A 17,945-nucleotide genomic window follows, 5' to 3' on the forward strand; every position below is an offset into this window, starting at 1 on the left:
GTTGTAGTTTCTGGTCCACTTTCCATTGGATATTTGCAAGAAAATGACTGGTTCTGCTCCATCATCCATGATGGCTATGTTTTAGGAGTCAGGTCTTTTCCTCTTTAACATAATTCTGTTCCCCATTTTGTAGCAAATCTGCTCCCCAGGCAAGGTGCCTAAAAACAATACCTGTCTCAAACCCTAGGTTTTCCACCTCCTCCTGAGGTCTCTCAGCATCAGCTTAGTTAGCAATTTCCTGCCAGAGCCATCTACATCTTGATTATTTGGCCAGTCTTTTGGGGATTTCATTTCACACCCCCTTCGAGAAAGATTCCAGTACCACTGATCCCAGGGGTTGGTGAACTTTCAGTTTTATTTTCCCTGGCGGTGTTAACGCCCAAACTTTTCACCTCCAAAGGCAGAAGGACTTTGAATCCTAGCTCATTTCCTACCAACCTCCAACGTCAGTTAAGGGGGGGGGGGGGGAAGAACAACACTTTACACTGAAAAGAACCACGTATTTTTCCTTAAGGATATTTTTAACGCCCCTGACAAACACTACAGTTTTTGATTTTTTTTTTTTTTTGGATAAAGAGTCATCTTGGTGTATTTATTCTAGCGAGATTTAAGATTTAATGAAATGACTCACTATTAATAAACAAAAAGGGTAGGGAAGACCTCGTGGGTTGATAGTTTCTTTCACTGAAGATGACCAGGAACTTTGCCCAGCTCCCCACTTCCCCAAGCTGTCTGAAAGTGGAAGGTTGATCTTTCTTTTTGACCACTTCTGTTAGATCCCCGCCCAAGGGTGGCTGATTTCACTGCTGGACTAACCACTAAACACCCCCCCCCCCCCCCCCCCCCACTCTCCTCCTTTTCCCCTTCCTTAAGACTTATTTCTAACATTTCCAAAGTGCACTTTTTCTGGGCCTCTCCCCATCCCCGCCCCCCAAGTGGGCTTTCCTTCCGCCTTCCGCGGCTCGGATTCCTGACTCGGTCGCCACCCCCTTCCCCTCCTCTCCCACTCCGCATTGTCCTTCCGAAGCCGCCCCCCTCCCGGAGCTAGTCCCGGTACCCTCGCCCAGACTCGCGCGCTCGCACCCACTCAGCGCAGGCCTCTCCCCCTGCACACTCCTCCCTCCGACTCCCTCCCCCCTCCTCCCCCGCCCCTCTCCTCCTCCCTCTCCCGGCGCCCGAAAGGATCATTGTTAGCCGCCCCCGCCCCGCCCACCGCGGCTGTTTATTTATGCACACGTCACCGGGCCGGCCCCGCCCCCCGGCATCTCATTAAGCGAGTGTGTTCCTCTCGCCCTGTCAATAATCTCCGCTCCCAGACTACTCCGTTCCTCCGGATTTCGATCCCCCTTTTTCTATCTGTCAATCAGCGCCGCCTTTGAACTGAAAAGCTCTCAGTCTAACTTCAACTCACTCAAATCCGAGCGGCACGAGCTCCTCCTGTATCTTCGGCTTCCCCCCCCTTTGCTCTTTATATCTGACTTCTTGTTGTTGTTGGTGTGTTTTTTTTACCCCCCTTTTTTATTTATTATTTTTTTGCACATTGATCGGATCCTTGGGAACGAGAGAAAAAAGAAACCCAAACTCACGCGTGCAGAAGATCTCCCCCCCTCTCCCCTCCCCTTCTCCCTCTTTCCCCTCCCCAGGAGAAAAAGACCCCAAAGCAGAAAAAAAAAGTTCACCTTGGACTCGTCTTTTTCTTGCAATATTTTTTTTTGGGGGGGGGGCAAAACTTTTTTGGGGTTTTTTTTTTTTTTTTTGCTTTTCTTCCTCCTTCATTTTTCTTCCAAAATTGCTGCTGGTGGGTGAAAAAAATGCCGCAGCTGAACGGCGGTGGAGGAGATGACCTAGGCGCCAACGACGAACTGATTTCCTTCAAAGACGAGGGCGAGCAGGAGGAGAAGAGCTCCGAAAACTCCTCGGCAGAGAGGGATTTAGCTGATGTCAAATCGTCTCTAGTCAATGAATCAGAAACGAATCAAAACAGCTCCTCCGATTCCGAGGTAGGAAAAGCCCCTCGGGCTGCTGGGGTCTTGAGTCTATTTCCTGGGCTTGGCAAACGGTGCCGAGACGGGAGGAATCGGGGCCGGGGGCGCCGCGGGGCCGGGCGGGCGGCGTGTGCGCGCGGTGCCACCATTGCAGAAACTTGTAACCCTGTTTTCTCTCCCCCCCCAAACCCCCCCACCTCGCTGATCCTTTCTCTCCCCCTTCTCCCCCCCTCTGCGTGGCGTTTGCCCCTCGCCCTCCCCACCTCCACCCCTCCGGGAAGGCGGAAAGACGGCCTCCGCCTCGCTCCGAAAGTTTCCGAGATAAATCCCGGGAAAGTTTGGAAGAAGGTGAGTACGCCCCGCGCGCCCCGCAGCCGCCCGCAGCCGCCCCCCGGGCCCGCCGCCCCGCGCGCCCCGGCCCCGCGCCCCGCTCGGCCCGGCCGCGCGCCGGCCCTGCCGGGGCGCCCGGCTACTTGGGGCACTTTCTAAAAAGTTTCTCCTCGCTCTCTCCCGCTCGGCGCGGCCGCCGCCGTCCCCTCGCCGCCCCGCCATGTTAGCGGCCAAGAGGCAAGATGGAGGGCTCTTTAAGGGGCCACCGTATCCCGGCTACCCCTTCATCATGATCCCCGACCTGACGAGCCCCTACCTCCCCAACGGATCGCTCTCGCCCACCGCCCGAACCGTAAGTGCCTCCGCGCCCGGCCCCCGCCCGCTGCCCGCCGCCCGCCCGGCCCCGCATGCGGCCCCTGCCCTGCCCCCTCCCTCCTCTTCCCTCCCCTCCCTCTCTCCCTCCCTCCCCGCCCCCCCTCCCCGCCTCCTCCCCTCCCCGCCTCCCCTCCCCCGCTCGCGGCCCAGGCAGCCCGAAACTCTCCAAACTTTTCTGCCTTTTGTGGACTGGATTTGTTTGCACTTCGCCATGTTCTTGCTTTCAGTTTGCTGCCTCGTGATGTTGGGGAGACCTTTCTTTCCAAGCAGGGTTTTGTTTGGGGGGGGGCGGGAAACTGAAGAACTTTTTTTTTTTTTTGCGCTCTGATTCCCCCCCTCCCCCGTGGTGGTGGTGTTTGTTTCTTTACCCTGGGAAGATGACTGTGTGGCTCTTTTCTCTTCGCTCTCTCTCCCTCTCTCTTCCTTCCCTCTTCTGTGGCGTCTTGGGTTTTCCCCGGTTAACTCCTTGGCTGCCGCTGCCGGCGCCCGAGTGGCTGGGCTGCGCCCGACGCGCGGGGTAGAGAGTGGATTTTCCTGCAGGCGTTGGGCTGGAGAAGTAGCGAGCGCGCGGAGCCCGGGGCCGGGGAGAAGCGCCTCGGCTTTCTCTTTCTGCTGGTTATGTATTATTTAGCTTCCTAGTGGTGATCGCTGGCTCTCAGCCCCCGTCCCCCTTTTCTGCTGGAAGGCCACCCCTTCTAGGCTGGTCCCACTGCAAACTCGGGGGCTCTGGGCTTGCTTTTCTTTGGCAACCCCGCAGGGCCCCGAGCGCCCTGGGCGCGGTGAGGCGGGCTCGGCTGCCCCGCGCGTCGGCTGCGGGCTCTCCCGGGCCGCGCCGAGTGCGGAGGCCCCTGTGACCGTGTTCTTGGTTTGTGTGCAGCCGGGATGGCCTCCTCTGAGCGGACTCGATGTATTTCTAGGGAATTTTGGTGCCTGGGGGTTTATAGTTGGTCTGCGTTCGCCAGCTTCCGAGAAGGCCCTCAGTGGGCCCTGGGGGAGGATCAGAGACCAGGGTTTGCGGGCCCAGCGGTGTGTAGGGAGTGCGGGAGGCCAAGGGCACCTATCCTTCAAGGGACTGGGCTGCTTCTCGCCGGCCACCCAACTTTGGGGACCCCAGGGCGGCACCGGGTGCCAGGCTCTGCGGGTGCTTTCCGCAGCGTGCGTTCCGCGCCCCCTTGACATTTGTTAATAAGTCTCATCCTCTTCCCCGACCGGCCTCTGCTCCCTGCCCTCATCCTGAACCCCTTCCCCCCGCCCCCAATCCCCCCTCCTCTAAAATAGCCTGGATTGCTGGTCTCTAGACGCAACCTTTAGACGTTTGTGCCGGGTTTCCCGCGATTGTCATTTTGCTTCTTTTCTGGTGTGGGCCCCCTACCCCTTATTTACACACACTGTGTATATATGTATTTTCGGTAACTCGAGATAACAATTTGAATTAATGTACCCAGTGTTCAGCAGCCGTGGATTCGGTGCTAAGGCCGAGGGCTTGCCGGACGGGAGTCGATCCGATCTACAAGTGTTTTTAAGCATTAAAATATTAACTATCAGGTTTTACTTGTTTTTTTGGGCCCTGGCAAAAAGGGCACAGGCATGCTAGACCGGTCACTTTTTATGGCTAGGAAAGAGAAATAATTACCCCCCCCCCCCTGCACCCAGGCTTCTGCGAGCTTGGGAAGCTGGTAGAGCGTTTCAGCCCGACCTCCTCCAGGGCCAGCTCTTTCAGGCTGCAGGGGCCGGGCTGTGGGGTTGCAGCTGGGGGGGGGGGGGGCGGGGGGAAGCACAGCCCGGTTACGTTGTATTTTTCTTGGGAGCTTGTGGGCATCCTAAACCGGGAGCATTCGGCTCAGAAACAGGGTTTGTGCACTAACCAACCCGACCAAGCAACATTCCAAAGTAACCCTGAGAATTTCTTACTCCCCTCCCCCTACGATGGAACACCTCTCCGGTCTTATTTAAAAATCCACTTAGCCATCAGAAAGGCCATCTGAATATTGAGCTTTGATGGCGGGCTTCTTGGCCTTCTTGACTCTTCTCAAACTCCCAGTCTGACCGCGGGCAATCTTGCCATACTGCCGCCTAAAACTTGAGCAGTGGTGTTGTGCTGTAATCAGGAGACAGCGAGATTGTTCAAGGCAAATAAACGATTTCCCAGTGCGAAAAGGAAGGCTCCCAACCATCGGTCCCCTTTGTGGGCATTATAGGAATAGACCGCTGTCGTTCTTTTAATTGTGGACGTAGCGGGTGGCCTTGTGCTGTGACATCAGATTGAGTGGGAGAGGACATTTCTGAACTCAGTAGGCAGTGTTCAGATTTGCATGTCAAACACCAAGAGACATCTTTGTGCATCCTGCCCCTTCCTCCTTATCTGTTACCTGGGTTAGATTATGTGCTCCAAAATTAAAGTTATTTATTTAGGCCAGTAAGCAGAGCAGTAGAAATGAGGACCGCAGGCTGGCTGTTGTGTGCCACTCCTGACGTCTTCGATCAGAGGGCCAGCTTGCAATTCCAGATTTGATACAGCTGCCGAAGGCATCTATAGGCAAGATAGGGGTCTTTTCATGCTCGTCTGAAATTCTTAGTGCTTCATAGAGTGTGTTTTTGAGGGCAAGGTGTAAAGAAAATTAGCTGTATGCTTTTTTTCTTTTCCCGACCCTCCTTGGTGGTGGTGGTGATTTTGCTACAGTTTTTGTTCCTTATTAGCCTACCTGTAAGCAGCTGCATCCTTTAAAAAGCAAACTCTTTGGATCCCTGATTTCCGGTTTTCTATTTGAGAATGTAAAGAATTAAGGAGTATCATTCAGTCAGCTATGATGAATAATACATTATCACAGGAATAATGCTTTAATTGCTGAAGACGCCATAAAGCTCAATAGTAATAATTTTATTTGAAAACGACATAGATTTCTGCGTAACATTAATTTAGTCTTTGATACAGTAATAGGAATGGCTTTTAAGAAGACAGATCTGAATACAAAAATACATTAAGGAGAGAAGTCTGGTTAAGGAGATGGGAAGTGATAGAATAGCAAATGTAAAGAATTCTGGTGGCAGTTGAATGCTGGAGAGAAGAATACTGTTACCATATAGAAGTTGATAGGAAAAAGTAGTGCCCTGTTTCTTTTTCCTTTTTGCCAAGCTGAGAAATGGGACCGGGATGGTCGGAATTCGCGTTAAGTTTGAGATTTCTTTTTAAGACCCGATTATGAGAGCTCTCGCATTGTCTTTTATCCGGAAGTTAGTTGCTTTTTAACTGAGCTACTTGCTACTAGGTTGAACAAATAAATAAGCAGCATCTTGAATTCACTTTTGAACTTGGAATCCCAGCATTTAAAAGAAACCAAGAGGGGCCTATTCATTGGGGGTTTTCTTTAGCCGGGCAAACAACTTCTCTTTCTGGCTTGTGAAAAATGGATCTTTTTCCCTCGCTCAAACAACATAATCCTTCCTAATACAAAAGATTTAGACCTTAGAGTGTGAAGGGTTAATGGTGGTCCTTTCCCTGGTTGTCTTACCACCCCCCACCTTCACCCCTGATTGTTTTGACAACACTTTTCAAAGTGTGACATTCCAAGCCCCTACATAACAATGTAATATTACTGTAATTACACAGGTCATTACATTTTAAATAGAGAACAATAAAATGCTTATCGCCCTGAAAAAGAACAGGTGTTCTTGCCCTTCTTTGGTATTTATGCTAATTGTTTTTCATCTCCTTCAGAAATATTTATGGCGAACATGTTTAGATCCCAATCTCCACGCAACAGTATTAATTCTGTGCTAATCTTTATAGGTTGGGGTTTAATGTCTGCAGTATGGATTACGGGCTCAACATTCACCCCATAAGTCATATTTTAATGATTATAAATTTAATATGCCAGCGCTTCGCAGTCTGTTGAAACTAAAGCTTTCTGAACCCCCAGAAATGAGCTATTAGGCAGTTGGGGGCCTGCGGTGCTTATCTGGAAGAAATGTTTGTGGAAACTTTGGACTGCTTAAGGGAAGTGGCTTTTACTGATGCCCCCTATCTGATGGAGAAAAGATTTGGAAGCAAACAAGCCCGGTTCTTGCTAGGAGTTTCCCACCCTGATTTTAATTTTACTGATACGGATTTCATTTAAAGTCCCTGCTGGAAGCTGGTCAGCTTTCTGTTTCTTAGCAAGCTGTGAAAAAGTTAACAGGAAGGTTTCCGGGGGCTGGCCGATCCAGAATGGTCTTCTGTTAGCAGCGCGGGATAAGCGCAGATCTGCACGCCATTAAGAAAATATTTGCTTTCGAAAACTAGCATTTTACTAGTTGCACCGGGGGCTGGGCTCTCCAGTCTTACAGTAGAAGGTTTTGCAGGGTTTCAGTGCCTCCTCACACCCCACGAGGTGGACCTGGGTGCATGCAAAAAGTGCCTAGGTTTTTTTCCTCGGTGGAGAAATCCGGGTGCAACTTCTCTTACACATGCACAGTGGGCAAACTGGAAGGTATCTAAGAGGATTTTACATTTTGTCAGATGTTTCACAACAGGGGCCCCCGAATCACATTAAAAATGCACTGTAGAGAAAGGACAGCTGCAAATTTTTGTGTGGACGCGTGTTTCTGGACCATGACTAAAACTCCGAGGACCTTTTCCCCAGCTGTCTGGAAGTTATGTGGAAGTTGGTTTATTGGCAGTTAAGTATGAGACAACCTGGATTTAGCAGAGGCTCTCTCCTACACAGGAAGTAGATGACATTATATTGGGGGAAGGGACGAGACTGCAGGCAGAGAGTGATTTACTCCCTTTCTTTTTTTTTTTTTTTTTTTTTTTAAACCGTGGAGTTGCCAAATAAATAAGCACTTTCCAAGGAAGTAGGTGTAAGCTTTTTAGTTTTGGTAAGTGGAATTAGATAATATCTTTGACCGCATTTATAACTGTTCTAAGGTGACACATTTCAGAAGTTTGGGAAGGGGGGGGGAGCGAATCAGATTCTCGAGGCTTTTATTTTTGAGGGGGGATGTGACGTGGGCGTCTGAGTTTCTTCTGCGAGGGAATATTGGCAGCCGTGTTAAGTAAATCTTCAACCCTGAGTTATAATTGAGCACATTTGTGAAGGAAATGGTTAATTTTACAACCAAAGGCAAACTTGCACCTCGACAGGTCTGCTGAAAGAAATGTGCCCCAGTCCTTTGCTGGCAAGCGCCACCGGGTCATAAATCCACAGGCTTTATTTACAGCCCATAACACTTATGAATGTTAAGATATTTGACGCCACGTTGGCCTTATAATATTCGAGGTCCGCAGACATTGGCAGTAGCTCAGATTTCTCTCACTAATTATAAGCAATGAGATGGGGGGTGCGGTGGGGGGAAGCCCATCTCAAATGCTGCCCTCCCCTCGTCCTGTGGCCCCCACCTCTCCAATCTGAGCTTACTGAGACAGACCCCCTCTCCTCTGGCAGCTGACTTGTACTTTTCCTCCAGGCTATTGTTATACACATTTATAAAGAGCACTTTCAGGGATGGAAATTCAGTGGGGGCTCTGCACAAACGCCTTTTTCAAAAGCAAAGTTGCTGTAGCTGTTTGCATCTTTCTCATTCTGGTTTCTCCTTTTTCCTTTCTTTCCTTTCCTTTTTTCTTTTTCTTTCTTTTCTCTTCTCTTCTCCTCTTCTCCTTTCGGACTGTGTTGCCTATATTGTGCATATTTCCCAGAATACTTAAAGAAACCTGATACGAGAGACTGCTCTTTAATTTATATGATGTTCCACTGAGTTGGAAGGGAAAATACACACACTGTAGAGTGCACTAGTTAATGTGAGGGTTTAAAAAAAAAAAGTTAGGTGAGTGAGGAGAGTTGATTAAAGGCATTTAATGGATGAGGGGAAAAAAATTCCAGGTTTACATTGGGGATGGAGAAGGCCACTCGTTTGGTAAAAGTGCACTGTTATCTGGGGATGGAAACATAGAAAGGTAGCCAGGGAGGCAGCATAAATGCTTGATTAAGAAAGATTGGAAAGAATAGAAAAAGATGGGACAAAAATTTGGGCTTGGGGGAATGGCTTGATTGAAAATGGGGATTGGAAGTCTCTTGTGAGAGGTGGGAGTGCCATGGGGAGGTGCTGTTAAAAACTATTCCTTTGCTCAGCATAGAGTGGTTTCAATCCACTCCTCACCTAAAATGCTCTATCCAGCAACAGATATGTTTCATATCAGTTATTTGTGTGAGGGTCTAGGGGACATTCTGTGTCGAGAGCCTGATGAGAGAGAGAAGGCCAATTATCCTGATGTTAATTTTGATTTTTTTAAAAAGTGGGCTCTTCTGGTGTGTGTGTTACAAAGGAACCTCATGGCAAAGGGAGGCGGTGGGATCCTGAGGTGTGTGGATAAGGTGTGTGTGTTGTTGGAGGGGGGAGAGGGCTGATGGCTCCGTCATTTCTGGTGGGATCCTTCCCTCCATCCAACCCAAACTTAAAGACTGAAAGGTTTTATTTTCTAATCAATGGAATGCAGAAACTTACTAGCCCTCAGGGACAGATATGAATCCCTTAACAGCTCATTACAAAGATGGGGCTGTGGGATCTATGAACGGGTTATCAGCCTGGTGTTCTTCGGTTTTCCCAGGATAGGTTTTTCTTCCTTAGGCACATCTGATTTCGGGCTGGTAATTCAGCCCGTTATATTTTATTCTTTTCTTTCTTCTTTTTTCTTTCTCTTTTGCTATGAAGTAGTCCCAAACAGTTCTGTTTATAGGGGCAGGAATAGCTATTATTAGTGGGATCAGCTCCGAAGGAGTTAAAATTGCTCGCTAAAGTTTGGCATCATGAAAATAAATTTGAGGCCTGGTAGGCATTAGCAGGGCACAGCACATTTACAGAGCTTAATTAGTACGAACTGTAATTGTTCATGGTCTGCCAGAAGAAGTAATGTTCAGGGAAAGTGGAGTCCTCTTGCAGCCTTCAGTTTGAAACCGATAAATCACTTGCATATTTGTGTAGTGATTCAAATGGAGCTAGGACCTCTCCCATCCCAACATGTGGTAAATTGTAAAGTCAATGAATTGCAGATGTAGGCTACAGTGAGATTCTCCAAGAAAACGCAGAATGAATGGGAAAGAATGACGCTATAAATATTTACTGAGAAGATAACTAGGTTCCTGTGTGCTGGGCCAATTATGATGTACTAAATATATTAGCAAAATGCTTTAAAAAAAAAAAAACCCGAGAGGATTTGTGTGGGTCTTCGGGTGGGTTGGTTTGTTTTGGAAAAGTGAAATAAAAGGCACTATGTTACTGTCCTGTCAGTTTTATTAAGCCCAAATCACAATGGCATACCCAGGGAAGGACACAGGAAACCCACATTAATGCAAATTAATTCATTAGGAGTTGCAGAGCTGTGACTGCTAAGTGGAGTAATGATAAGGCATCATTTTAAGAGTGTTAATGTAGCAACTTTTAATGAAAAATGCTGTTAGGAGCCCCTTAGCCCACGTGTTTTTATATGCTAGAAATGTGTTTTGTACGAGAGCAGGCAACTTGATTCACTTCATGTCCCCCTCCCCCCACCCCCCCCGCACTGTTTAAGAACTTTAATTATGTTTTGATGTTTAAAGAAAATCATCTCGTTTTTCTTCAAAAATCAACCCAGAAATGCCTATCACCGTAACCAAGTTCATTTTTTTTTTTTGCACCAGATTGCAGCACCCAGTGGAAAACAATGAATGTACCCCCCCCCCCCATATACCTACAGCTATAACTTTCTTGAAGTGATTTTTTTCCCCTCCCCTTTCTTTCATGGAGGATTTTGGTCTCAGGCAATGTTGCAAGTCTTCTTTCCCCAAATGTGAGTAGGTGGATGTGTATGGAAGCTGTAAAAGTTAATGATCATTCTCTGACTCATAGCTGATGGTTTCAGGTTGAGGAAAAGAAAAGAAAAATTAATGAGGGTAAATAGACATTGGATGGAACATCGAGACAGTAGGAGAGATTGTTCTTGAGTCTGAAGGCATGCCCTTTGCTGCGGCAGAATTTCTGAAGCAGAATGCCAGGAAGTGAAAAGGGGTTGCCTTTGTTAAGTTGTTGTTTTTAGGATGGTACAAATGTTCGGTGCCTAGATCTGGGGAGGGATGTTTAAACCTGCGCACCTCCCAGTCAGTGCTGCTTTGGCCTTCCCTGTGGAGGGTAGAGGCCCCCTTGGCACTTTTAAAATAGGCAGGCAGTAGCCCAGAGTCCTGGTCCGAAGTGTATTTCCCATTAAATGTAAGATAAGAGGTTTGCAGCATAGAGATGCTGCCTCTGTCCTGAGCAGTGCCTGATGACGGAAGAAAAAGCCTTAGGTCTACTAACAACAAAAATATTCTGTCTTTTAAGTTAATGACAAATGAAATTAAACTTCAGGTGGCTCTTGGTAGTAGCTACAGGGTAGAAAGTGGACCCCAAGTCCCCCAAACCAAAACTTTTTAGGGAATGGCCCTCGTTTGGATTTTTGTTTGTTTGTTTCAGTCAAAGAGACAGCCAGGTGATTCATAAGACCGGACTAAAGCATACGCTCCATCTCTTCCCAATTTAGTGGAATGAATAGGTATAAGAAATTAATCTTCTGAACATGGGAAGTTCGCTTAGTGTGGGAGAAACTGACACAGGGTTTGACTTCATTTGCATCACCTTTGGGGAGGAGGTCTCTGTGGATGAAAAAGTGGTTTTCCCTTTTCTCTCGTGTCTGATGCCTTGTATCTGAAACAGCAAATTAAGGGCCAGTGGTAGTGATTAGAAATAAAACAAGAGCCATCAAGATATGATAATAATAAGGGAAGCAGTTAATTGTAAATTGTTGGTGTTTTAATTGCGGGGGAATTGTGCAAGCCTGTGCTGAGCCCAGCCCCCTCTTTATGGTTCTTCCTCTGGGCAAGTGAGGGCCAGATCATCTGGGGGTGTTAGAATAGTGGGGTGGGCTTGGCCATTGTAAACAAGCACACAGGAAGGGAAGGTTTATTTTGTTGAGAGTTTCATGGGAAGGAATTAAATGAAAGGTGCCCTGGAGTTCTCATTTGGTGAAGCCCCAGGGTACCCCAGGGAGGCACCATGTTGAGGATGCATTTCATGGCCAAGGTGTAACAGCTGCACCTGTTGGCGGAGGAAGTGACACTGTAGAGTGCTGTAGGTGACCTCAAGCAGGGCAGCCCCAGGGGTAGAGCTTCCTAAACTCAGATGGGCCTTAGACAGCTGCCTTGTGCCGGATCTCTGAACCTCCCCTCTTCTTTTTCGAAACAGAGAAGGCCACCACGTCTTGTACTCTCCTTCCTTAGTAGATATATAGATATATTTTTACAGAGAGATAAATAAATTCTTGTTCCAGTCTAGAAAGCCAAGTTTTTATTGGGTCCTTGTATTTTGTCTTTGTCTTAAAAAGCCAGACCCTACGGAACAAGGCATCTTTGTGTCTTACGAGGAAGCAAAAAGCAGTTTAAAGTGTTATGTTTAAGAAAACAGCATTTGGTAGAAGAGGGGGTGGAAACCCAAAGGAGCAGCAAGCAAACTGCAAGTCTGTGTCATTGTGGGGTGTGTGTGTGGGGGGGGGTTTAGCTGGTGATCTCTCCAACGCAGTGGCTACTGGCTGGGATCAAAGATCTGATTGGAGGCTTTGCTGTGCGTATTTATGAGCTGGTCCGGGTTCCTCTGGACACCTGAGGAGGGAAGTTACATTGCTTGGGGGTGTTAAAATGGTTGTGTGTGTGTGTGTGTGTGTGTGTGTGTGTGTGTGTGTACGTGAGAAATTAACTTTGAACCACTAGATTCCTAAGGACCTTGCAGTTGTATTTTTACTGTTTTAATTGCCGCGTTCTCTCTGGGATTGTGTTGTTTGCGTGGTGATTGGACTCAAGGATTAAGAATGTAACCGGACAAGTGAAAATTGAATTTGGATTAGCCACAGTTTCATTAATTTATTCACAAGCCCGTGAATATATGAAATTCTGTTTCCACGACATATACTTAGTTATCAGGTGTCCATTCAGTTTTAATTGACAATCTGAGATTCCTGTGGTTACCCGGAGCTCAGATTGCCTAGGGCTCCACAGGCTTTGTGGGAAGAAAAGCTTGGACAAGTTTCCATTAAGCTCTGAATCAGGCAGTTGGAAAAGAGGAGAATAAAACCCCACGGAAAAGGGGGATGGGTGTTACTGTTGCCTCTGGACTTAGAAGCAGAACCCCACCCCCTCCATCTCTCAGACTAGAGCTGCTCTACAGCCAAGAATTCCACCTTCGCAGAGAAAGCTGTCCCTAGCCCAAAAGTTGTTTTAAGATGATGCGGAATTGTCACAGGAATTAGAGCAAATCTCCGTTTACTGACTGGCAGTTTTCACAGGAAGGGCATGGGTGGGGCGCAAAGGGTGCAAATTCATCTTTCTTTTCCTGCAATTCACTTAGATGAACTGTTTCAGAGTAGGGGGGGCGGGGCTGTGGCATAGGGTCAGTGGCTCAGTGTTCGCCTTTAGTTGTTTTAGGGAGTGTGGCACATCGCACTGCTTGGGCAGGTAAAGGAATACATACATACTCATTCCTGGCCTCCGCTCTATTGTGGCCCCTTTTAACCTCGATGAATATTACGTTTTGGGGCAAGCAGTCTACTAACATATATGGGCAGTGATTTTGATTGTTTCTTTGGAGCAGTTAAAATGACCTCAGAGCCCATTGGATACTAAGATGGGGACTTACAGCCTTATCTCAGGAGCAGTATAAATTTAGACTATTTTTAAAATTTGCTCACTTCTGTGTGGTTTTGGTTCAAAAGTTCTTCTGTGAATTTCTTTTTTTATTTTTCATTCCTTTCTGTCTTTTTTTTTTTTTCCCCTCCTACTAACCTGGGTGGACTGATTCTGAACAGTCCTGAACTGTGTGGACAAAATCAGTGGATCTAAAACTCACTGGCAAGCTAGGTTACACTTTGTGCTAGTACTCCAGAAGCGTTCTGGTAACAGGAGTAGCATAGTAGCAGTAATAGCAGTGGTTTGGAATCGCAAGCCACTGCTGCCTTTTGCTGCGAGAGGAATGAGCATGGGACTGTCTCATGCCTCCTCGTTTGTTCATACCTTGCCAACTAAAATGCATTTCCAGGTATTGCTGAGATCCCTTAGTGATGGGTGTATTGTTGATAAAATAAATCAGATGGTGTTTGTTTTCCCAGTCGGAAGGATCCCACTAGTAACAAGCCTTATTTGGGAAAAAGAGAAATTTGGTGAGGAATCTCCATATTCCTTTCTGTTTGGGGACACCCACTTTGCCGGGGGCTCTATAGGGCTGCAGAGGGAGTGGCCTGAGAGAGACTTCCTCACTCACCCCCTGCCCCGTCGCCGAGAGTGTGAGGGAGCCAGGGACGAACGCTCACCCAGGGGCCAGCGAACAGGCCGTCCTTAGAAAACTTGGTGGCTCTTTGGCAATGGTTGGCTCCCTCTATGGGGAAGTGTGGATTCCTAGAGTGCAGGCTATAGAGATGTTCTGGGACAGATAGCTTAGTCATCGCAGAGGAATGTATAAGGCATCGGTGGCCCCTGAATTCTGCCTGACACACTTGTTTTCCCCAAAATAGAACTGCATTTAGGAGCAAGGGCCCAGTTGTCCAAACGGTGGGGGTCTGGTACCTGTTGCAGTGTTGTGGCTTCTCAGACCCCTTTCTCACTCACTGCCTGTCCTCACGCCTACGTGTCGCAATTCTCATGACTTTTTGCAGCACACAGTTAATTTTTCTGCGGCATCCTGCCCAGCACACTGGCTTCCTTTATGTTTTAATGGGCATCTGTCTTTTCCTTTTCATGTCATTGATTCTCACTCTTGGCCCCCTCCCCCCTCCCTCTTTGCTTATTGAATAGATGCCTTTTTTTAAAAAAAAAACAAAACAAGATTATTATGATTATCTTATCCATAGCAACAAATAAAAATACACAGGTCTCGATTGAATGCCAAGGCTGCAGTTCAATCTAGGAAGGTTTGTCTGCTATTCATAAACTGCTTAAGATGTTTTCTTGTAGTTTGTGACATAAGCAGAACGCTTTGATTTGGTTTCTTTCTACAGCTCCATTTTCAGTCCGGGAGCACACATTACTCTGCGTACAAAACGATTGAACACCAGATTGCAATTCAGGTAGGAAATGCAAGAGATCCTGAAGCTTGAATTGTCAATATGTAGGTCTCTTGTGTCTTTTATTCTCTGCCCCCTTCCCCCAATCTAGATGATGATGATGATGATGATGATGATGATGATGATGATGATGATGGGGATGATGGTGGTGCTGCTGCTGATGGTGACGATGATGGTGGTGGTGATGATGGTGGTGATGGTGGTGACGGTGATGATGGTGCTGGTGGTAGTTGATTCACTCGGGGAGGTGGGAAGCAAAGAAACATGAGTAGAAATGCTGCCAAGATGATTTAAAGACTATGGAAAGAAAGAGGAGCCTGTGATTTTTGTTTAGTTTCTTGATCAGGCATAATGGGCACACAGACCCCAGCCTGGCTATTGTACTTGGCTTAGGGAAGAATCTTCAATTGGGAGTAAAATGAGATGGCAGATTTGGAAGGAATGGTGGGGACGGGGGAGGGAGAGGAGACTACTGACCGCCAGAGTTGTTTCCGGTGGATCCAAATGTTAAGTGGTGCTAAGAATATCACTTTTGACCTGATTGTCCTGAAATGTTGATTTCTCTTGGACCTGTTGATATATGTCATTAAAAGTGCTGGGAGGGAGAGGTGACAGATCCCAGCTTCTGATGAGTGTCCTGTTTCCTGCTCACGTAGTACTTCCATTCTCTTCAATCCAAAGGCTAAACAAATCACAGACTAATATAGACTCGGAGCTGAACTGATGCCAGCAGAGTGCAGTGGTGGAGGGAGAGCAGACTAATATGATTTTCGTCTGTCTGCCTTTGCCTGGCTCTGCCAGGATAGATGTTACTCACGGTGTAACTAATGGTACCAAAACTTCTGGAGCGTTCTGGTTTAACCCCTTCAAGAGAGGCTTCTGAAACCTGTTGTGGCGATGGTCGGTTGGTTAAATGATTTGTGTTGTTCCATTGCATCCTTCTGTTGCCTCCCTTGCAGATAAGTTGTGTGTCTGTGTGTGGTCTCACCAGGCTACAGCCATAGCGCATCTTTGCAACTCTCCTGTTTCAAATCTGACTTTCAGACAGCCATGTGCCCCAGCTCAACTGGGAAATCTGCCACCAGTGAAAAGTATGGTCCCGCAGACATTTTTATCTGATGGATCCCTAATGTTTTGGTGCTTGTTTCAGGGCAGCAGCAACTTACTTTAAAAACGAAAAATATTTTGTGTACTCTAGCTGTAAACTCCTGCGCTGCTGATCTCTCTGCAACCTTTAGGGGGAAGGCACAACCTTGGTTTTACCCTCCTCCATCCCCAAGTACTTTCCAGATTGATGTCTCTAGCTAGATGCTGCACCTGTTCTTGCTGTCCTGCTCCCTGGTGGATCCCTCTCTGCCTTTTGATGCGTGGCATAGTGAGTCTTGCCCCCCTAAACTGGTTTAGACTCAAGGGCCAGGATAGGGAACAAGCCCAAACCCTAGGTCTTGATGAATGGATGGAGGAACAGACAAACGTCCTGAGGCCTCCTGCATCTGGTGGGGTGCTGGAAAATCCCATTGCCCGGGGTGTGGGAATTGGTGAGGTTGAATTGCATAGTGATCCCTATCTCGGTGTGGAAAGGCTGGCTGGGGCCATGTCACTGGGAGACCAGCCGAGACCAGACCAGCTGTTGTGTCTTTACACCCGTTGCTGAAGCGTCCCTTGTGAGACCGAGCAGTTCGTCTTTCTCCAAACCACCTGGCACGGTGCAGGCCATGTGAAGCTCTTTCTCAGGAGGAAGATGGAGTAAATTACAGACCTCATTGTTCGGAGGACTGAAACCATTACTATTCCTCCATGAACAGGTAGCATTGTTTTCCCCTGCTTCTGTTTGCTAAGGCTTGATGCCCATGTGGGCAAACAGAGAGACATTCTATTAGAGGCCCAGCACCGGCATGCTTTCAGAGTTCATTCTCCCCCGATCTCTGCTAGACTGGGATGAGGCCAAGCCAAATGGCATCTAGCTGTAATTTTAGTTTGATCATCAAAGGAGAAATAGCAAAAAACAAAAACAAAAACAAAAGAGGCAAAGGGAGACCAGGGGAAACCTCAGACACAATAAAATTATTCCCAGTGCGTGTGGTGTCGGGGATAGAGATGAGGACAGTGCTGCTCTGGGGGGCAGTACGGCCGACATTTTCCCTTTGCGGCATTCTCTAGCGTGAGGCTTCAACACAATGTGATTGTTGGGGTGGAAGTTTCTTTCCTTGGGAATGTAAAACTGCTTCACCTTAATAAATACTGTATTTCAGTATAAGCTGAACTTGTTGCTTTTGCAAGCTGTATCCCAAAATAACCTCAAGGAGTGTGACACCTTGCAAGCCATGAGGTCCATACCCTTTCGCTTCCTAGCCCTCCTGTAATCTCAGGACCTGGCCAAGTTTACCGTTTATGTGAATGGCCTCCAACTGATTCTCTGGCCATGTCATGTTCTTGTGAAAAAGTTTGGACGCGGTATCAATTGCTGTGTTGGGATCTTCCCTGCTTTTGATGACCTCTCAGCTCATCTCGGTGTTGGGAAGACCAGAGTCACACAAGTGGCCACATTCTCCCTACGCGGTTAACACATGTATAATGGGAATGACAATTAACAGGCCTTTTTAAAGAAAGACGTAGTTGTTTAGCTCTACTGACTTTTAAAAAGTTTTATTGAAGTATGATATCAATTTGTCTGTAGTGGAGAGGGGGGCCAGCTTTTATGCATGTGAATGTCCACAAAACCATCACCCTGACCAAGACATAGAATGGAGTTGGAACACTCTTTCTGTAAAGGGCTAAATAGTAAATATTTTAGTCTTCGCAGGCTGTGTAATCTCTGTGGCAGCTACTCAGCTCTGCCATTGGGGTGCAAAAGAAGCTAGAAATAATACCTAAAGGAACTGATGTGGCCTTGTCCCAATAAAACTTTATTTATAAAAACCGACAGTGGCTGGATTTGGCCCACAGACTGTAGTTTATTGGCCCATGAGAGAATGTTAGCAACCCCCCAAGAGGTCTTGGTCTTGCCTGTGCCTCTCACTTCCCAGGCATCTGGCTTCCAACCCTCACCCTGAAAGCCCTTACCCATTCCCCTCCCCCGCCACCAGTTCTCACTTGGAATAGTTTTCTCTATTGCCGTGTGTTAGGTTTGCTTGTTTTTTTTTTTTTTTTTTTAGCTTCATAGG

At 47.4% G+C, this 17,945-nt stretch overlaps 1 protein-coding gene across 27 annotated transcripts in view; it reads left to right on the forward strand.

Annotated features, from left to right (window-relative positions):
* The first annotated feature begins 1,731 nt into the window (after nt 1–1,731).
* TCF7L2 (transcription factor 7 like 2) overlaps nt 1,732–17,945 on the forward strand; it is a 198,775-nt gene continuing 182,561 nt past the window's right edge. For 16 of the 27 annotated variants that reach the window (XM_039237592.1, XM_039237585.1, XM_039237590.1 and 13 more), the window contains exons 1-4: nt 1,732–2,000; nt 2,267–2,333; nt 2,543–2,667; nt 14,716–14,784. In XM_039237592.1, coding sequence (XP_039093523.1) covers nt 1,812–2,000; nt 2,267–2,333; nt 2,543–2,667; nt 14,716–14,784 — 450 coding nt within the window. In that variant the 5' untranslated portion in view covers nt 1,732–1,811. The remainder of the gene's footprint in view (nt 2,001–2,266; nt 2,334–2,542; nt 2,668–14,715; nt 14,785–17,945) is intronic. The other 11 variants (XM_039237591.1, XM_039237598.1, XM_039237601.1 and 8 more) reach the window with 1 other exon arrangement.

The sequence above is a fragment of the Hyaena hyaena genome, unplaced genomic scaffold, assembly GCF_003009895.1.
Source record: "Hyaena hyaena isolate Hyena2069 unplaced genomic scaffold, ASM300989v1 scaffold_128, whole genome shotgun sequence".
NCBI lineage: Eukaryota > Metazoa > Chordata > Mammalia > Carnivora > Hyaenidae > Hyaena > Hyaena hyaena.